Source organism: Gasterosteus aculeatus, chromosome 20 (assembly GCF_964276395.1).
Source record: "Gasterosteus aculeatus chromosome 20, fGasAcu3.hap1.1, whole genome shotgun sequence".
NCBI lineage: Eukaryota > Metazoa > Chordata > Actinopteri > Perciformes > Gasterosteidae > Gasterosteus > Gasterosteus aculeatus.
The window spans coordinates 8,890,190-8,909,726 of NC_135707.1; the positions used below are offsets into that span (position 1 = coordinate 8,890,190).

At 46.0% G+C, this 19,537-nt stretch overlaps 1 protein-coding gene across 1 annotated transcript in view; it reads left to right on the plus strand.

Annotated features, from left to right (window-relative positions):
• Positions 1–12,326: 12,326 nt before the first annotated feature.
• Positions 12,327–19,537, plus strand: part of erfl3 (Ets2 repressor factor like 3) — a 39,548-nt gene continuing 32,337 nt past the window's right edge. Inside the window, exon 1 of the mRNA XM_040165860.2 lies at positions 12,327–13,050. Within this exon, the coding sequence (XP_040021794.2) occupies positions 13,029–13,050 (22 nt within the window). The 5' untranslated portion in view covers positions 12,327–13,028. The remainder of the gene's footprint in view (positions 13,051–19,537) is intronic.

The following is a 19,537-nucleotide window of genomic DNA, read 5'->3' on the forward strand; positions in this document are numbered from 1 at the left end:
AACCAGTGTTCAGGTGTAGCTTCATATTTCCTGCACAGATAATCTTCTCATCTGCAAGAAAGCCCAAAAATTGTCAAACTATTCCTTTAAAATGCAAGAATCAAAACTTGAACTTGATTGCAATCACGTTAAGATCAGAAAAAGGAGACACGGCGAGTAGAACAAAGAGAACAACAACAAACGCAAGCTGCTTCTTCCTCCTCCACCCACTCTCATCCACACCAGTCACGCTCTTCTTCTCTTCCATCCTGTTCTTCTTCCTCTCTCTCTCTCTTCTACGACATAGCTTTAGTTTTAGTATTATGATGATCATGACGATGACTACAATGATGATGATGATGATAATGAAGTTTCTCTTGGTATCTCTGTAGCTGTTCCGATCCTTCTTAAGTTCTTGTCTTTTCTGCGCGTGCTGCCGGAGAGTAACGCTTAACTCCCATCAGCCTCCCCACCCCTCCTCTCACACTCTCCCCCTTTTTCATTTGTTTTACCCAATGTTTGGCCCTACCGTCTCCCTGCCAGACCTTTACCCCTGGATGTTTGCCTGTGTGTGTGTGTGTGTGTGTGTGTGTGTGTGTGTGTGTGTGTGTGTGTGTGTGTGTGTGTGTGTGTGTGTGAGGAAGAGTTAGCTGTCAAACATTGACAAAGTTCAAGGTTTTTCTCTAGAAGAGCTTTCTTGTTGTTGTGTGTGGGGGGATGCTTCAGTTCATTGCTTTTCCACCCGTTTGCGAGCGCATTCGTGTGTGAGCAGGTGGGGGTTGCTGGAAAGCGGGACAGGTGTGGTTAGCTGCAGTAATTTGCAAAAAAGACAAAAAGATTCCCTGTTCTTTAGAGAACAACAAGCCCCCACAAAGGCTCTTTATTGTCGACTGTAACGTACAGTTTTCCAACTTCCTAATAAGCGTGTCTTTAATTCCCCTGGTGACAACAGTTGGTGTGTGTGTGTGTGTGTGTGTGTGTGTGTGGGCAGGTATGGTTGCAACCCCCAGTCCCGATTTCCCTTTCTGTACCACCCCTCCCCTCTTCTTTTCCCTTGTGGTAGCAAGTTAGCCCTTTAGTGTATTTATCTTGAAAACCAAAAAAAAAAGAAAAACAACTCTACTTGTTCATTGTACAGTGTTGTTCATTTTAAGTCATTTTTGTAACTGAAAGTGTTTCATTCATCCAAATAAAACAGGAGACAAAAACTGTACAGATGATCCCCACCACTGCCTCTTAGTCTTCTCTTTCCTGTGCATCAGTTGTCATCTTGAACCACAGGTTTCACCTCAACTACAAAACCCAAAATGGACCTTAGCTTCTCATGGCACTTTTAAACCAGAGGAGGGAGCTATTAGACTAGATATCTGAGAACTGTTGCTCTGTAGTCCTTCTAGCAGAAGGCAGGTCCACAAGTGTCATAGAGAATACTCTTATCAACCAATAGATACGTCAAACTTCAATAAATAAGAGAATGAATGACAAAGCAACCGATAAATACATGTAACATGGATTTAACTGTACCTTAACACAATTCATTAATAATACTGTTTTTTGAAAGAGAGACTTTCCCATTTAATTAAATTAATATCAGTTGATTAAATGATCACTATTACAACGTGGGTGTGACGTGTTGTGTCACTGACGGGTTGCCTCCCAAACTAAATTATGATCTGATGTGGAGCTGCAATGATTTCCCACATTGTAGATACTCCGAGCGAGCGGCGCTCATGAAGAAAAGGGCTGCTAATTCCCCAAAGCCGTCGACAAGTTCTCACTGAGCAGCCTTGTTGGTGGGGGGGGTGGAGAGGAAGAGAGATCATCCTTATCTGTCCCTCCATGTGTTTTCTCTCAGTGGACATCTGCTAATGGACAAACCGCATTGCATACGTTCGGTCTTCTCCTCTCATCCAGAAGTGTTTGTTTCTCTGTCTGACTGTTTTTCTTTTTCTCCTCCCCCTTCCTCCTCCTCCTCCTCCTCCTCCTCCTCCTTCCTCCTCCAACTCGTCCTCCTCCCTTGTTAACTACCTCTCCTCTTCGGTCTGTCTTGCTCTTCCTCCCTCCTGCACCCCCCAAGCTGAGTGGCTCAGTAGGTGGATGATTAGGTAGGATGCTTGAGTGTGACAGCTTTCAGACACCCACCTCCGGGTTGAGTCATGGACGGCGGTGGAGAGCATGTGATCCTATCACCAGGGTGACTCGGGTAGATCTGTGCTGTCGCATTGATATGTAATATTTCTGCTTTGCCAAAATGTTTCCAGTTTGATCACTTGCACATTGACTCATTGGTGGAAAGTACTAGAACCCACTGCAACGACAGCCTGGAAATGCATTAAGGCGTCCGTATTAATAATGAATAAAGAACATTTATGCTGGTGTACTCTCACTTATGTAGGAGTCAAAGTGCAGAAATTAAAATATTAGGGAAATGAGCTTAAAGGTTCATTCTTTACCATGAAAACAGGAAGTTCTTATTCTTCCGTTTTGAGGTACTGTAGGAACCTCGTGGTCAACTCTGTGAAGAGGACCTGCTCTGTATAAACTTTAATTCTAAAATATTACAGTGATTATCAAGGACAGAAAGCATAATGTTACATTCAACTTCTGCCGAAAGAGTTCCCTAAATTATCCCCCCATTCACCTTTAACTATGTCCACTGACCAGATTTTTTATAGAGCTTTGATAATATTGTACTTCATACATAACTGCATGGACTTTGATTCATGTTGAGGTTTCATCTTGAATACTTTGATTAAATTATTAGATTAGAAAACTCCCCAGTGGGGGAACTCATTCACCACCAAAAAACAAAGAAAAAAAATCAATCGCCCTCTTCAAACATTTGTTATTTTTCTTGTTCACTCCCAAATTAGACAATCACACATGCTTCTCTTAAATAACGTGTTGTTGCTATGTAACAGAGCTGAGTCAAAATGTCATCCTATCACCAGATAGTCATTGTAGGAGGGTGCAAATTATTTTCTGTGGGATCATATCTTTCATCTTTGAAATGAATCACTCTCCACAAACGAAAAACCACACTGTGGCATAAAGCGGGTAACTGGAGAGTAACATATCTGGTTAAATGAGGAGTCAGTTATCACAGGGGCAACTGCAGGTACCTGGGTGAAGGTGGAATTGGCTACAAATAGGGCCTCACTGTGTCAGTGGTACGAGAAGACAGAGCGCCAGCTGTCAGTTTGACCAGGAACGCTGCCAGAGTGTGTGTATGTGTGTGTGCGTGCGTGCGTGCGTGTGTGTGCATGCATGCGTGTTCATGTGTGCGTGTGTGTAATTGGTGCCAGTGAGAGGCAGTGCCAGTGGTGAAGTGCCACTAGATAGATCAGGTTTCTCTCCCTGAACAGCAGTGTGTGTGTGTGTGTGTGTGTGTGTGTGTGTGTGTGTGTGTGTGTGTGTGCGTGTGTGTGTGCCAGTATGAGCTACTGTTGCCTCACCCCTCGACCTCCTGCCCTCTAACAAAGCCACACATGGAAGGAGTATCGGTGTCTTCTGCTCATACTGCGGTGCGGTGTGTTCAAGTGCTTATTGAGAAAATTAAAGCTAAGAGCAGTTTAACAAGACAAACTGAGCCATTTATTTTAGTGTGATGGCTGCAATTTTTTCAACTGGTAATTTTCAGGCACCGGATTCGTGAAGCGCTTCTTTCTAAGTCATCAACTAAGGAGCTGGCAGAACTGTCAGTCATGCCTTCAGTGACTTCGAGGTGTATGTGTGTGTGTTAAGGTTTGACAGAGTCAAATCAGTTTGCGTCCCTTGAGAAACCAACAACATGTTGGTGTCTTTGTGTTCATGGTAAGTATATTCTTTAATTTCTACAATAAATAATAATAAACACAAAAAAAGATTCCTAACCGCTTTAAATACATGAAGCAAATAGAAACTGGTGTCTGAAGCAAACCTTGCCTCCAAGAGCTTTAGATCTGATGAATTCACATTTTTGCTGTGAATTCAATTTTAAGGAGGTGTTTACAATCAAGTGAGATATGTATCTGTCAGCAACTCTGTTCTCGCTGCCTTCACCTTGCCAATAAAATGCATGAATGAAAGCAGGATCCCAACATTCCACGGAAATTAACATCAGTGCGCTTTGGGAGAGATAAGCATGTACCAGTTATTTAATACAATTGCTTCCTCGGTTCCTTCATCTTCTTTCGGCCTCGTGGAGATACACACACAAAAACACGGCAACATTGTGCACAGCAGGGATGCCGTCCGCCCCCTGGATGACACATCGCACCCACCGCGCAGAGAAACCCTCCATAATGCTCTCACCTCTCTCTGCCAGAGTCTTATGGATTTGACTCCCTTTTAATTTCTTCACTCATTTATAGCTCCACGGCAACAACCAGATTGACTTGCCCACAGACATGTTTGGTAACCTGAGCCATCAAAAAAAAAAAAACTGTTTGGACAAAGATGCAAATATCCCGGAAAAGGAGTTCTTTCAATGATAAAACCAGCATCAATGGTGCCGGCCTCAACTACACCCGTCCATTGTGCCTTACCGCACATCCATTGTGTTGATCACAGCACCTGTTTGTCAGAAGCACTCCTCCTACAGTACTGATTGGTTGGTATTCTAAAGGCACAATGGTGCTTTAAGCCAAATGACAACGTGCTAGCAGGCACACAGTGACAGTTTTAGCGGGTATATTTACCATGTTCGCAACCTCAGTTCAGCATTCTGAAGTCTTATTATCATCAACCACAAAGTACATCTGAGGCTGATAAAGCAGAGTCATTAGCTTTGCGGTATTTAGACATAACCCGAAATAATAACCCGAAATAATAATAACCTAAATAGGGTAGTGGTGAAGGTCTCTTACCATAATGAAATAGCCTTTTTTGCAAAATCTTGTATAAAGCTATAAACATTTTGGATGTACAGGATTTGTATACATCTTCATAATGTTTGATGGTCAAGCTTCTGTAAAAGAGAAAACAATGGCAAACGGAAAGAAATGGAGGGTCGCGGTCACTGGCTTCGTTAAGAATTTGGGTTTGATTGTCTGGAAAGGAAACAAATTTGCTTCATTCTTCCCAGCAAAAGAAGAGCAAGTCATTGGGTGATCGCTCCCTTAGTCCTGCAAGGTTGACATTGAACGCTGCCACTTGATACCTGAATCACTGAGTCCATTGATATTACCCACTCACTATTTTAGACAACTACAAAGATTATTAGTGAATGTTCATTTTTGTTCCAATAAAACATGGTTAAGAATATGTTTTCCAGGGTTTTGTATATATAATGATCTAGTAATTCATTTCCTCTCCATCTGGCAAGGAAGCCCATAGATGCTGCTAAAGGACCAGGAAAAAGCTGGTGGGGTGACCTTGAGTTAACGTTTTTTCTTTGCCACCGATTAAATGGGGATTTTTGGTGTTTTACATATTCTGTAATTATCTGTATGAGACGTGCACTGTGCATATGACCCATGCAGCGAATAGTTTCTATTAAAGACTTGATGTAAAACACGAGGCATCAAACACGCCACTAAACACAAAGGCACATTGAGGTCAGAAGTAAAGGAATCAGTTCCACTGTATCACAGCAGCTCCCACACTGAGCGAGCCCACCGCGCGGCACCTCCACAAAGGGACCTCCGGCGTGGCGGCGCAAAAACAATCACGCGCACACGAGCCACGCAAACATGAGGAGAAAACCGACAAAGCAAAAGGATGATGGTGATTATGACACATAGCTATGCCGCCCACAGGAGTGCCTGTGCGAGGGCACAGCACATCAAACTGAGCAAGTGTAACACATGCTCTGTGTCAGTCCTCCCCTGCACTGGCATGTAATGCATGACACATAGTTGAACCACCTACCAGCCTGCTGTCTCCATGGCCGGCTGATGATGACGGGAGCGGAAGAAGAAGGGAGGGGAGGGGGGGGGGGGGGGGGCGATATTGTACTGCGGGGAAAAGAGGGAATATTGTGCGTGTGTGTGTGTGTGTGTGTGTTTACGAGCTAGTGTGACAGCCCCAGTAGTATTTCTTTTGGTTCAAATGTTTTTTTTTTATCAACCCAAATGTCACTGTGGGTAAAATAAATTAATTCAACACCAAACGTCACCCGCCGTCGCGTCCCGGCCCACCTGTCCAGCGGCGCTCTCTGGCCCAGCACCTTTGGGTGAGGGTGAGCTACCTACATACGGCCAAGATACGGTGTGAGGGCGGCCAATTAAAGATGAGAGAGAACAGGAGAGAAGTGGATGCTGTTCCTGCATCTGACCCTCGAGGTCTCTAAGACCTGCCATTACTAACTTTTTGGCTACTTCGGGACCTACCATCAGGTCACAGTCTTCAGATTGCACTTTGGTCGCTGAGGATTGGAGAGGAGTAACGAAGGGGAAGAGGAAGCTCTGCACTGTGCCAATAGGAAGACTTTGTTCCTCGGCGAGATACAGGAGACAGTGTCAACAACACACGCTGTGCTCAATATAGCTGCTGTCACACGGCCAGGCATACCTCTCTCTGCTCTCCACCCTGACACTTGCACCTTCCTCAACACCCACCCTGCCTCGCTCACGTTCTTCTACACCCCCCCCCCCCCCCCAACAGGTTACATTCTTCCTTTCCCCTCCCCTCAGTCCTCCCCAGCGGCCCCCCGTCCATCAATGTCACGTCCTCGGAGCTAAATTAACTGATCTCCCTTCTTTTGCTCTTGTTCCCCTTCCCTCTCCCCGCAGCTCTCTGTATATATTACAGGCTTGACACCCTGCCAGACATTGGTTTAATATAACACACATTCTCTGTGCCTTCCAGCCGCTCTCACATTACCCTCTCTTTCCAACTCCCACCACCCCTGCTTTCATATGGGCACTGGCCGCTTGCTTTTCCATACTTTACCCACCGCAAAAGGAGCTTTTGTTCTTGAATAGCTCCCTCATTGCCATGGTAATCCCACAGAAAGAGAGTGCGGTTTTTCTGTCTAGGGCTTTGAGGATGAAAATAGTAAGTCACGATGGTGGCCCTGAATCTGAGAAATCAGTGTACAAATTTGGAGCGATGCGTGAAGGAGCCTGGAGTTTGTATACGTCTCGATGGTGTGAGTATACGTGTCAGAAGGCATCGCACTTGAGCCATTTCCCCAATTTGTCTTCATCTACTTCCATGTGGAAATCTCGTTGCCACCTTGGCCTTTTTCCGTTGATCCCCCTCTTCCTCTGCCTCACTTATCCAGCGTAACCCACCCCAACCCCCTTCCGTCCCTCCCGCACCCCTCCCCGCCGCTCGCTGTGGTAATCCCATTACTCATGTGCGAATACCAGCTGGGGAAGAGAGGCAGGGAGGGAGAGGCGGGAGGGAGAATGTGGACAGAGGATAACTGTGTCGAGGCCTGGGGTCTTGACGGTTGGAGGGTTTTTTCAAATTCTTGTTCTTGAGAAGAAAATGTTGATTAACTTTGCAAATTTGTTTTGCTGTAATTTGAGACGGGTCCCAACTTCGAACTCCTCTGACCGCATTTGGAGAAGGGCGAAAACGTGATACCGAGAGACAGAGGGAGTGATATAAGGTCGTGTCTCACGACGGTTGGACGGGCGAGCTTGAAAATAAACAAGTTCTTTGATGACAAAGAACCCATTGACTCTCTTATTCCCTCTCTCTCTCTCTTTCTCCCAATCCTTATTCGACACAGCTTTGCTCTCCTTTCCTCTTTCCTTCTCCGTCGTTTTTTTTTTGCTCTTGCTGTTATGCGAAAAGGGGTGACGTCGGGGGGTGAGTGTGTGTGTGTGGGTGAATGGGGGAGGCATTAACCGCCACCCCGCTGCACTTGTTGTCCCCTCAGCTGCCGGCTTTTTCTTTCATCCGGTCTGCTCTCACCCTGCACGCCTTTTAGTCTATCCACCCATCTTCTTTTCACACAAGGAGTGAGACCTTCTTCATCTCAGTCAAGGTCCTCCACATGAGGAATTAAGGCTGAACAAGGGTACAACTTTGCAGGCGTTTCATACAATACCGTCAGAGGTTGATTATGTAAGATCCCTTGCTGAAAGTCAAAGATAATAGGAGCACTTAAAACGAATATTGAATGGGAAATAGCCAAAGAAGGAGGGAGTAAAAACTCTGTTTGAGTGTGTGTGTGTGTGCGCGCCCTTTTGTTCACATCAGTGACATGAATCATCGCCCCACCGCATGTACATATTACACCTCTGGTGGTTGTTCCACGCCCCGTCCAGGAATTAAAATCCTGCCTGGTTTCCACTAGTTGATAAAATCCGGTTCTTGGAATATCTGCATTGTATTTTTGTGAGTGTGTTTGTGCGCGTGCACTGCCTGTGGTGCCACTGGTTAGAGGGCTACCACACCCATTGTCCACAGTAATTACAATGACTCGAGCCATCTGTGTTGCAGAGGCACAGACCAGCGGAAACCAGTGTGTGTACCACTGCTGAGTGGATGGCGTGCTATGCAGTTGCACCAGCGGATAATAAAAAGGTTTCTTAGGTTTTTGACCCTCTTGAGCCACTGTACATCAATGTGACGTTGCGATTGCTTCACCCCGCATTCAGTCACATTGCCGATTCTTCATCGGGATAACTCGTCCATCAACTCAAATGTGATGAAGAGTGGAGAGGATGGGGGGTTGGGCAAGGCTTTCAATCTATAGGGGAGATATCTGGAGATGTTCAGGCCCACACCCACCCGACTACACACAAACACCCCAGTGACAAAATCTCCGCTCTCCCTTTCATTCTCTCTGTCTTTATCTGCGGAGCGTCTGTCTGTCATTCTGATTAGGAACGGACAGAGTCACATAAAGCACAGAGGGGATGAAAAAGGGCGGGATGGGAGATAGAGGGAGTTACAGATGATGTGGAACCAATAGGACAAGGCTCTTCTGTGATACACTCTAATTGTCAAACACATCATCAAGTTCACTCGCCGAGATCCAGCCGGGTCGAATTTAATGGCCTAATATATGAGACAGTTTAAGAAGAAAGGAAATGTGGAAAAACGTCACTGGACGTATTTGAAATGTTGTTTTTTTCTCATACACAGCAATACAAATAAATATCAAATATTAAAACACAGAAAAAGTCCACAACCTAATCAGGCGTTTCCTGGACACAGATAGTGTATCTTCCAAAACATACTGCTTTTTAACGACTGTATAAAGGTGAATTGTCTCCCTGCTGCAAAGAGTTTCTCGAAAAAAGATGAGTGGAAAGTAAAGACAGAATGAAATTCCCATTCAAAAGGTCTGCTTTAAAAGTGAGATAAGACAAGCTGGGAACGGGAATCTAAAGTCTGGCACTTTCAGAAAGACATTTTTCTGTATCGATGAGTTGCACATCAAAATTTGGATTTTTTTTCAAACAAAAATTGATTCAATCAGCTTTCACGTGCGAATGAGACTCCCTTTAATTGTTTTATATAAAGAGAACTGCAGAGGTGTCGTCTGTTAAGAAACACACTGAACAGACGTGACCATAAACTAGAGGACAAGTGTAACTTCATCGTTTTATCGGCCCAATTAATGAGATCTAACACGTGTGGCCAAAATAGCTTCAAAAAATATTTAAAATGTTCTCACACCTTCAACTCGTGATCCCATCCGCCTTAATCATGTAGCTTATATAATAATGACCTGAGGAGAGAATATGGTTGCGAGGGAGGCAAAGAGACGCAGGCATGGAGAGGTGGCAGAGGACGGAGCGGTGGGAGGAATAGAAGAGGTGTGAGAGTGAGAGAAGGTGGACGGACATATGGATGGATGGGTGGTGAAAGACGACAGAGTAGCAGCCAAAGACTGAGGGCGTGCGGGAGAGACAACAGAAGAGGTGGAATATCAGCAGAGTGAGGGAGGTGGACGAGGAGGAGGAGGAGGAGGAGGACAGAGGGAAGGTGCTGAGTGAGTTTAGCAGGGACGCACGAGTCGCAGACAAGCCAAGTTATTGGTACGTACAGAAATATTGAGGAGGAGAAACCGTTTGTCCTCTCTACACTTCGTGTCTGAATCACTCTTTTCTCCCTCGTCCTCTTCCTCCCTGTGGAGCTGTTGGTCTTGTCCCCTCTTTGATTTCTTCTCCCCCCGTGTGAAGTGCTGGGGAGACGCAGAGGAGCTCTTCACCTGCAGAGAAATGATAGATATATGGAGGATGCATGCCCGGAAACTATATATCTGGTTCCCAGCAGCATGCCCCGTGAGAAAAACGCCCCCCCGGTCTGTTTTTCCTGCTCTGAAGAAGAACACGGGACGGCTGTTTCCCTGAACGTGAAGGTTCAGCATCCCATTTCTCTTCTCTTTAGGTCCAGTTTCTTATCAGACAGAGCAGAATGGGTTTCCTGAAGCCTGTCAGAGAATGGCCAGTGGAGGAAAGAGTTTGTAAATCACACGCACCAAACGGGGACGGCGCCACAGCCGGAGGACTTTGTTTACTTTGTTTTACTGCTGCTGTCTTATCCTGTTGACAAGGCGGGCCAGCGGTGTGCATCGCTGATGTCAAAACAGGGGGCAAAGACAAAAGAAAAAAAGACACAAAAGCCCCTCATAAAGCCTCCCTCCAGTGTCACCAGGTGCCAAAATGTACAAGAAGAGGCCCAAGAGGAGATTCACTTCACCTCCCATGTACGCCGCCTCACCCACTGATAAGCACTCGTCGATGGCGCGTGACGGCGTCGTATTAGCGCCACATGGCGAGGAAGCGGAGGGTGAGAGAGTTTGAGGTGACAATCAAAGCGGCCATGCTAAACATCTGGGCAGGTGAAAAAGATTTTTATCGCATTAAAAGGACGTCATGTGCGCTTTGGAGAACTCAGCATGCACATACACACAGCAAAATTAACAGAGAGTTAATTTTCCGGTGTTGAAGTGTTGAAATGCCGAGTTGAAATTACTCTGCAAATAGTTGATTCAACTGTTACAGAGTCAATTGTACGAAAGAGCTGGAGTCATTATCCAGTGTCAAGGACTTTGGATTTTAACTCTACATAGAGTGTATTTATCACTGAGCAGATGTATTTGCGACACTTAGTAGAGTTAAATTAACTCTTTGATAGGTTTGAAATGTAACTTTACACCTCTCTACATACGTACAGTGTATTTAACACTGAGCAGATTTGTTTTTGAGTTAAATTGTTAACACTTTTGTTGATTTATATAAGAAGATATATAAACGCCAGCTTAGAGTTAAAATGGAATCTCACAGGGTCAATTTAACTCTCTGATATTGGCTGTGCACACAGCATTACGCCAATGCAAAGGCTGGGTCCATGTGAGTGTGTGTTTGATTGTGGTTTAAAGGCCGGATACAGTTAGATGTTCTTTTCAAAAAGAGGAAAAGGGAGTTAATGCTACATGAGAAACCAGCGACAGATGCAGGATGCAGGTTCATATTCAAATTAACCACAATCTTTTGGTGTGTTTTTTTCTCGACTCGCTGTGAAAGATGCCTTACGCTACATTGGTTTAATCTACGTATTTGTACAAATACGAATATTGGTAAAAGAGTTGGCTGCTGTTGGTGCTCGACCTTAATTTTCCAATTTTACTCAATTATGATTGCTGCCAATGCAGCAAATAATTTTCCCTTGATAAGATTTCTTGAAATAAAGAATGTCCAGCCACAAAAAGGAAGTAAAAAGGGACATTCTTGTGTTTTGAAAACAGGCATATTTGAATTCAAAGAGGCTTTATTTGGCAAAATAGCCAAAGCACAATGTCTGGGGAAAGTACAGAGCTTTGTGTTCAATTTAACAAGTAATTTTCTAGTTTGGAAACTTTTGTGATAACCTCTGGCTCCCATAACAACTGTGTCCAAACTGAGGCCACAGAGAAAGCTACGCATGCACAGAGGATTGATTACACGTGACCCCTCTGTTTTGAATATATATTAAAGATCTTAAATTCAGGCTTTTCGCCAGGCTTTGTTTTCAGAAGATTCTCGAGTCAAAAAACACATGTGATACACAGCGTAGAACAAAAAACGGAATCTAAGGTGGATTTTAAATACAGGGTTTTACTATTATTTTGAGTAAATATGTATTTCCTGTTTGCAGTGTTATTCACCGCATATAATAATTGTAATTATCCTGATATGAAAGAGCCCAATTAGAGCCGTAACCCCCGATTGACGCAAAAGGACACCGTGAGCAGAGACCGACCACCGCGCCGCCCCGCTCGAATCGTGGGATTCGACTGTGACGTCACCACGGCAGCGCGCTGAGGCGGTCTCCGGGCAACGCCGCGTGCTGCAATGACGCCAGCCCGGGCCCCGGGCTCGTGGTGAGTGGGCGTGACTCGCCACGTTAGCCCCCCCCCCCCCCCCCCCTCCCTCTCCCTTCTCCCCCGTCAGTGTGGGCGGGGCCCGTCCAGAAGAGAGCGAGCGAAACACGACACCTCGAGGACGGAGAGACTCTACGTCGGGGAGGGCGGGGGGGAAGGAAAGAGTAGCAGTGAATGGTGCGAGAGTGGAGGACTTAAAAAAAGTCGGTAAAGAAAGAGAGGTTCCTCTTTAACGTTCGTTTCTGTCACAGAACAAACGCTTGGCTGGCGGAGGGATGTCAAACGGCAACGAGGATGCGGTTGAGACGGAGTAAACAGCCACCCGGCAGTTAGCGAAACAACTTGTTAAAAAGAGGGAAAAAAGGGCTTTTCGGCTGGAACGAGTCGGGACGGCTGGCTTCGTTTTTTCTTTTCGGCTGCAACTCAAGCCGATTCAAACGCTCGGTGGTCACGGGTCGTGGCGGCGAGGCGTCGGGACCGCGCGGTTCGGTGAAGAAGCGGAGCCCCGTTCGAACGGCTCGGTTCGGCCGGCGGAGAGCCGAAGGAGACGGGCCGGGACAGCGCGACGGCCCCCGGAGGGGGCGGAGGGGGGGAGTGAGCTGAAGAACCAGCCGCTAAAAGTTTATCTTCACCTACGTTTACAGAAAACCAGAGGTGTGGGGGTCGGCAGTGGAGTGTGTCTGTGTGTGTGGGGGGGTCCTTTCCCACAAGCAACTTTGTGGATTTCAACGTGTTTTTTGGCCAACTTTAGCGCGCGCGCTGCCCGGCTGAGTAGCCTGACGCTCACGCAGAAGACATGAAGACACCTGGAGACAATGGTAAGTTCGGCTGTGCATTTCTACCCACTATTGTCTATTTAAATTTAAATGTAATGTCTTTCTTCTTATTCTCTGTTTGCTCGCCTCGGTTTTGTTGTCGGCAGAGCTAACAAGTAACTGCGTCGCTGATTAATCAACAAGTCGGATAGTACCAGCGTCCGCTTCCAATCAAAAAACAAACACACGCACGCTAAAAAAAAGACTTGTTGATTTTTTTTGGCTGCTCTCCGGATCAATGGTCCGTGGTTTTCAGATAAGATACTCAAACCTGCTGCGTGTTTAGTACTGTATTCCTGTTCAAGAGGAAGTGGTTTAAAACGACTGTAAATAAGTTGTTACGACGACATCCTCCGTGTCGCCCTGACAACCCTCACTTCACCTCCGCCACCGTCCGCAGGAAAACACCGAGGAGTCCTCGCAACACCCCCCCCCCCCCCCCCCCCCCGCTCCTGCTGGTGGTGTTGAGGGGATCGGATCCAGTCGGGTTGATATTAATGATCATTTCCCGTCAGCATATTGAAGTGAGAGCATGGGGGGGGGGGGGGGGGGGGGTCTAGTAGTCAGCTGAGGTCTGTGCGCGCGCGCGTCTAATTCCTGAAATGCTTGGATAAGTTCGTTGCTACTCTTTGCTCGTGCGCCTTTTCTTCAAAAAGGAAGTGCAAGTAATATCTAGTTGTTTTGCCAGCTATCAGTCATAAAGTTCCTGATTCGATTTAAGGTTACTTTGATCTCAAGAGACCCAGTGGATAACATCTACAGTATACAACAATTCAAGTAGTATTTTTCCCTCCTGTGGGAACAATGCGATGACTTCCTAAGTAGCTACTTACTGTTAAGCATTTGGCGTGGGGCGGTATGAGTGACGGACAAACTGTGTGGGACCCTTTTCCACTTGGGACGTTCCCCTCCCTTCCCCCACCCTGTCCCCTCCTGACTCCCGCTGCACGCAGTCTCAGCCCCTCAACCCTCCACATTCCTACACACACACACACACACACACACACACACACACACACACACACACACACACACACACACACACACACACACACACACACACACACACACACACACACAGCCTCTAGGAGGCTGCCATGACATCACACCACATCCCACCACGTAGCCCTTTATTACAAGGAGCTCCGCGTGCAGCAGATACCTCTGGGGAAGATAATAATAATGGATCGTGCTTAGCTTGTGTTTACATCTATTGAGTAAAGAACGTTAACTGGACCTACAGTGCGATTGGTGTTCAGTGTGAGCTGCTGTCCCGTCGGTCCTATTCAGCTTTTCACTCAGGTTGAGGAGACTTGGGTCTTGGGTTTTTTTTTTCAATAGATTTTGTCTCCCAAGTTTCCAATTTTCTATTTGGACTGCAAAAAACATTTCAAATCAATTAATTGATCAATTTTTTAGTCCATAATAAGTCTGAATGCAGTGACAAATCCCCTTCAAAACTTCCTGCGCCACAGGTGACTGTTAAAAGTCCAAAGATATACTGGATAATCATTTTGCAAAGTATACTTTAATTTATGACAATGAAACATTAAATAAACTGGAACAAGCAAATATATTATAAATAACACATATAATAATATAATATAATAATAATTATATAACAACAAATCAGATTGTATAACAGCACCTTTAAATAGCTGCATTATGGGACAAGTTAATCCGCAGAGCTTCCCTTAACGGCCTGATCTCCTGCCGTGTCTGCAGTTGCCATCAGGACACCATTTTTAACCCTTCACTTGTGGGGATCTCGTCTTGTTGTCTGAAAGTAGTCCTTGAACGAAGAAGGATATAGCAAAGCTTCCTGTTATGCTTGGTGATATAGGGTTATGTCCCATATGATAAACTGCCTCTGTGGAGCTCACCTCATTTCTCAGCTTTACCGGGCACTTCCCTTGCACTTCTGTTTTCTACCTCCACTTCATTAGTCTGCATAGATGATAGGATAGGATTAGCATGGAGAATTGATGTGATGAGACAGGAAGTAGCGGGTTACAGCTACATCTGTTGCTGCTGACAGCTTTCTGTTGGTTTTCTGGTCTTGCAAAGTATTTTTTTTCTCTCTTGTTTTTGTTTCATTTGTATCTAATCGCTTTTGTTTAGCTGGTGTTCGATGTAGTCCGGGTACTGGTAAGAGGTAGAGTGTAGGAAGGTGTCAACTTTTGACGGTTACCTGAAAGGCCGCGCTAATGATTGATTATGCGCCTGTGATAAGGACATACATTTGCTATAATAACTCTTCTGCCGTTTGTCTCTCTCTCACTATAACATGTTATCTACACTCCCACACACACCACACACTACTTTGAGCTTCATCCATTTTTGACCACCCCTCCCCAGGAGTAACAATTTTTGTGCTGCCACCGCTGTCATTCTTCTCTCTCTTACGGGATAAGGACTGGTGTGTGTCTTTGTGTGATGGAATTGCCTAGTGGGACCCCTGGCCCTCGAGTGGCTATTGTCTGTGTGTGTGTGTGTGTGTGTGTGTGTGTGAGTGAGTATGGGACAATGGTGGGAGTGGGCAGGCCTCGGGGCTGTTTGTCAGTGGACTTGTGGGGCCAGGGACCTCTCATTGTACTCATGGTGCGGAGTAGCTCATAGTTTGGTGGTGCCTTTGACAAGTGAAGAGACCGCACTTCTCTATGCATGTGAAATATGTGTGTGTGTGTGTGTGTGTGAAGGCGAGTGAAATAAAAAGTGAGGTAAATGTGGAAATCCCAGTCTATTTTTTCATCAGTCATTCAACAACAGAGTTTAATGATGATTGTTTTGTGCTGCTTACCCGGAGGGATTGACATGCTTTGGGGCCATTTGACCATTTATTCAGACGCAGTCCTGCCCTATGACGTGACAGGAGACAAAAGGGTAGCTTGTGAACAAGAAATTGAGAGGGAAAATCTCCCTGTGTGGGTTTATGTGTGCGATAGCCAGCATATGCTTTTCAATCTCGACCCACAAGCACTGTGGTGATAAGCGCAGTGATTAGCCTTATCTGTGAAAAGTCCCTGGCAGTGCTGACCACAGCAAAACCACCAGCTCCCATTATCCCAATATCGTTTTACGGCCTAGTTTACAAGACTGTGCCCTGCTGTGATCAGACTCGGACAACATGCTTTAAGCCAAAATGCAATGGTGTTCTATTGCAGAAATGGTTATCTGCTGTGTGGAAAAAGCTGGCAAATTGAGCCCACTTGCCAAAGATCTACTTTGAACGCTGTTGTATTCATATCAGCTATTTCAAAATGCAAAACATATTTGCTTATTAAACAATAGGCTAACATTTACACTGTAGTAACACTTACTAGATTTTGGGTAGTAAAGTTATTAGTCGTGGTATACTATTGAATATTACGGTGGATATTAAAGAAATGGACTTTCTAAAATCCATAAATGAGCATTCCCATTGCCGAGGCAGCAAGGCCCACTTTTCCTTGTCCCAACCGTTGTTCCCAAAGGCAAATGACTTGTGGTAGACGGGGGCCTTCACTTGTGGAAATGTCTGTATTTAGCCAGGAATGTGTCCAAAGGGAACAATGTGCTCAGCCAGTCGACACTAATGGACCTCCCCACCATCGGTCCTGTGCCGCCCTTGACCGGGGAGACCGCAGCCAGCCGGCATTACCCTTGGCAGCCCCGATGCTTCTGACCACTGTCCAGCGGTGTTAGTGGCTTGTCTGCCCCTCCCTCCCACCCCAGGGACCCTCCCATTAACCTCAGGTCTGGCCATTAAAACCTACAGATCGTTGTCCCATGAGACCTGTTTGATCAGCTACACGGTTGCGATGTTCGACTCTATAAGAGCTCCAATTAAAATGTACTTTGTTTACGCGGGTAACACAGCAGCTGAACTAACTGTGCCCTGAGGCCGTTGTGTGTTTGTGTCTGCGTTGCGAGTCAGGCCTAGTTTTACCACGAGGCCATCGGTTTTAGCCACAACATGACCCCGTTTTGACTGTTTGGTATTGGTCATGGATGGTAATGGGGCGGGTCTGCATGTTTGGAAAAGACTGGACTGTTGACAGATAACTGTAACGCTTTGGCCAACATATGTGTGAGTACATATACACAGTGTACACACACACACACACTCGCTCACGCTGCTGCTTTTTATTGGAATTCTTGTGGGACCTCCCACATTCCTGCTTAGAAGGTTAATAGTTGCCGGCTGTGTTGCATTACACATGAGGGGGAAAACACAACAGTTACTATCTCTGCGGAACGCACCAAGTGACTTGCAGAGGCATGCATACCATACATGTACACTACATGACATCATTTGAATTGCTTCAAACCGCACTATGGATTAAACAAATTTGAAATGTGCATCGGAAATAGCATCTATTCTTTTTAAAGATGAGACGTGATGTTTTACCTTCAAACTATTTACTTCGAAATGCTCACAAACACACACGTCACAGGGGTCTTTTTTTCAAACTGGTATCATAATTCGCGCTGAGAATGCAGCAGGGTGTGTGCAGGGTGGCGCATGGATTGACCCACGCTGTTCGGCAGCTGTTTGCGTCTGCGCACGCATGTACGTTGTAATTTAGTACGGGGAGTTTACAGAGCCACATTGTTGTAGAGGTGACTCAGAGTGAGGCGCAGAATGGCATGTTATTGTAAAATAATATCCGGTGTGTGTGTGTACACGAAGGACACTGGGTTTTCTGGGTGGGCAGGTCTGCAAAGGTGTCCCTCGGTACAAAGGTACAAAGTGTGTATGTCGCTGCCTGTGGGTGTGCATAACAGCTTTTTGGTTGTGCCTGCGCCATTGAAACTGATCCGAGTCTGATGACGTGCAACAAAGCGCACACACACACACACACGTGGAGATCGGGTAACTCGATTCCTCTGATCCTTTCAGATGAGAGGTTTTATCTTGAATCCCTAAAATATAACGAGCTGTCCTTTAGGTCCGAGCCTGGAGTGTCACCTCTTTGCGGGGTGCAGTATAATGAGGGTGTGAGATGGCGAGGTCGTGAAGGTGACTCTTCCATCAAGCCTTCCACATTGCTCCACCACTAAGCCACGCCACAGCCCAACCACCTGACCTGACCTGACACACACACACACACACACAAACAGTAGTTTCTCGTAATCCTCCGCCAATGCTACCAACGCAAACCACTTTTGCCATTGTTAGAATATGGCCCGTGTGTTGTAATCTATACTCTTAATCTCCTTAGATTAACCACAATAATACTGCTCATGCTGAGGGCATCTTTACAGTAGACATTGATGTGGCTGGACGGCTTTTTTATGTATTGCAAAGTCATTCATGCAGATTCCGTGCATTCTGTTGGTTGGGTGTGTTGGGGGGGGGGGGGGTGTCTTTATTTAAACACACACACAGTCGGTCAGTGTATACAAGCGTTTGTCTGCAGCGGTTGCACGGTTTAGTAATATATTATTAATCACAGATGTACAAAATAATGACTATTTGGAGTGTCAGGCTGAAAGAGCCCTAATTTTTTTGTAGTTATGTCATGTTTTCTCCTGACGGCTGGTAGTTGGAACAGAAATGACGCCTCGTTCACTGTTGTGTGTGTGTGTGTGTCTGTCTGTCAGGTGTGTTAAGTGCTCTAGAGATTGGGCTGTCCCGGGCCTGCTGGTTCAGGTGGGTGCTGAGTGGAGTTCCTAACCCTTCTCTAACCCCTGAAGTCCCTCACAGAAAGTCAGCAGTGTTTGAATAGTTCCTCTGGCTATTTTTATCTGGGAATCCGCTTCTGTGCTGGACCCAGGGACCGGGGCCTGGAGGGGGGGGGGGCTCAGGGCAAATGTCTGGTCTAATTTTGGACGATGGGAAGTCGGCAAAAGGCCTTCTGCGCCACTTCCATGGTGTGGATATTTAGCGGGCATCCGAGTGGCCGGACGCCGTGCCTTGAAACGCCGCACGGCGCCAAGTGGAAACGCTCTCACTCTCGTCGTTTTCTCCTCCTCTTTCACCTCCCTCAGGCCTCCCCCTTTTTTTGTCCCCATGTAAGGAATGCGAGATCACGCATGGCGTTTTCTTCCCAACCAGTCTTTCCTCTCTGTTAGCCGTTCACCGTGTCGGCTATCTCTCCCTATCGCTCGATCTTTACCTCTTTCTCTCCCTCCTGCATGCCGTGTTCAGACATGTTCTGCTTTGTAGGTAACAGCTCATTTTGAACTTTGCGCCAACTCGTCACAGCCTGTGTATGTGTATGTGTATGTGTGTGTGTGTGTGTGTGAGAGTGGGAAAGTTATGCTTTAGGTGGAAATGCAGAGGTAAAACGTGTGTCTATTTGAGAAAAAACTCCCCCCATAGGTGTCAATTGAAATGTTTGAGCCCGTATAGGTTGAGGCATTGTGAACTTTCTGTTTGCATGATAGTTTACACCACCTATTTGCTCTGTGCACAGGCATATTGCGCAAAAAGTAAAAACTGGACTGTTTGCTGATGTGTACGTACAGTCACAAATAATTGCAAGCCAAATGGCCCGCTGCCCGG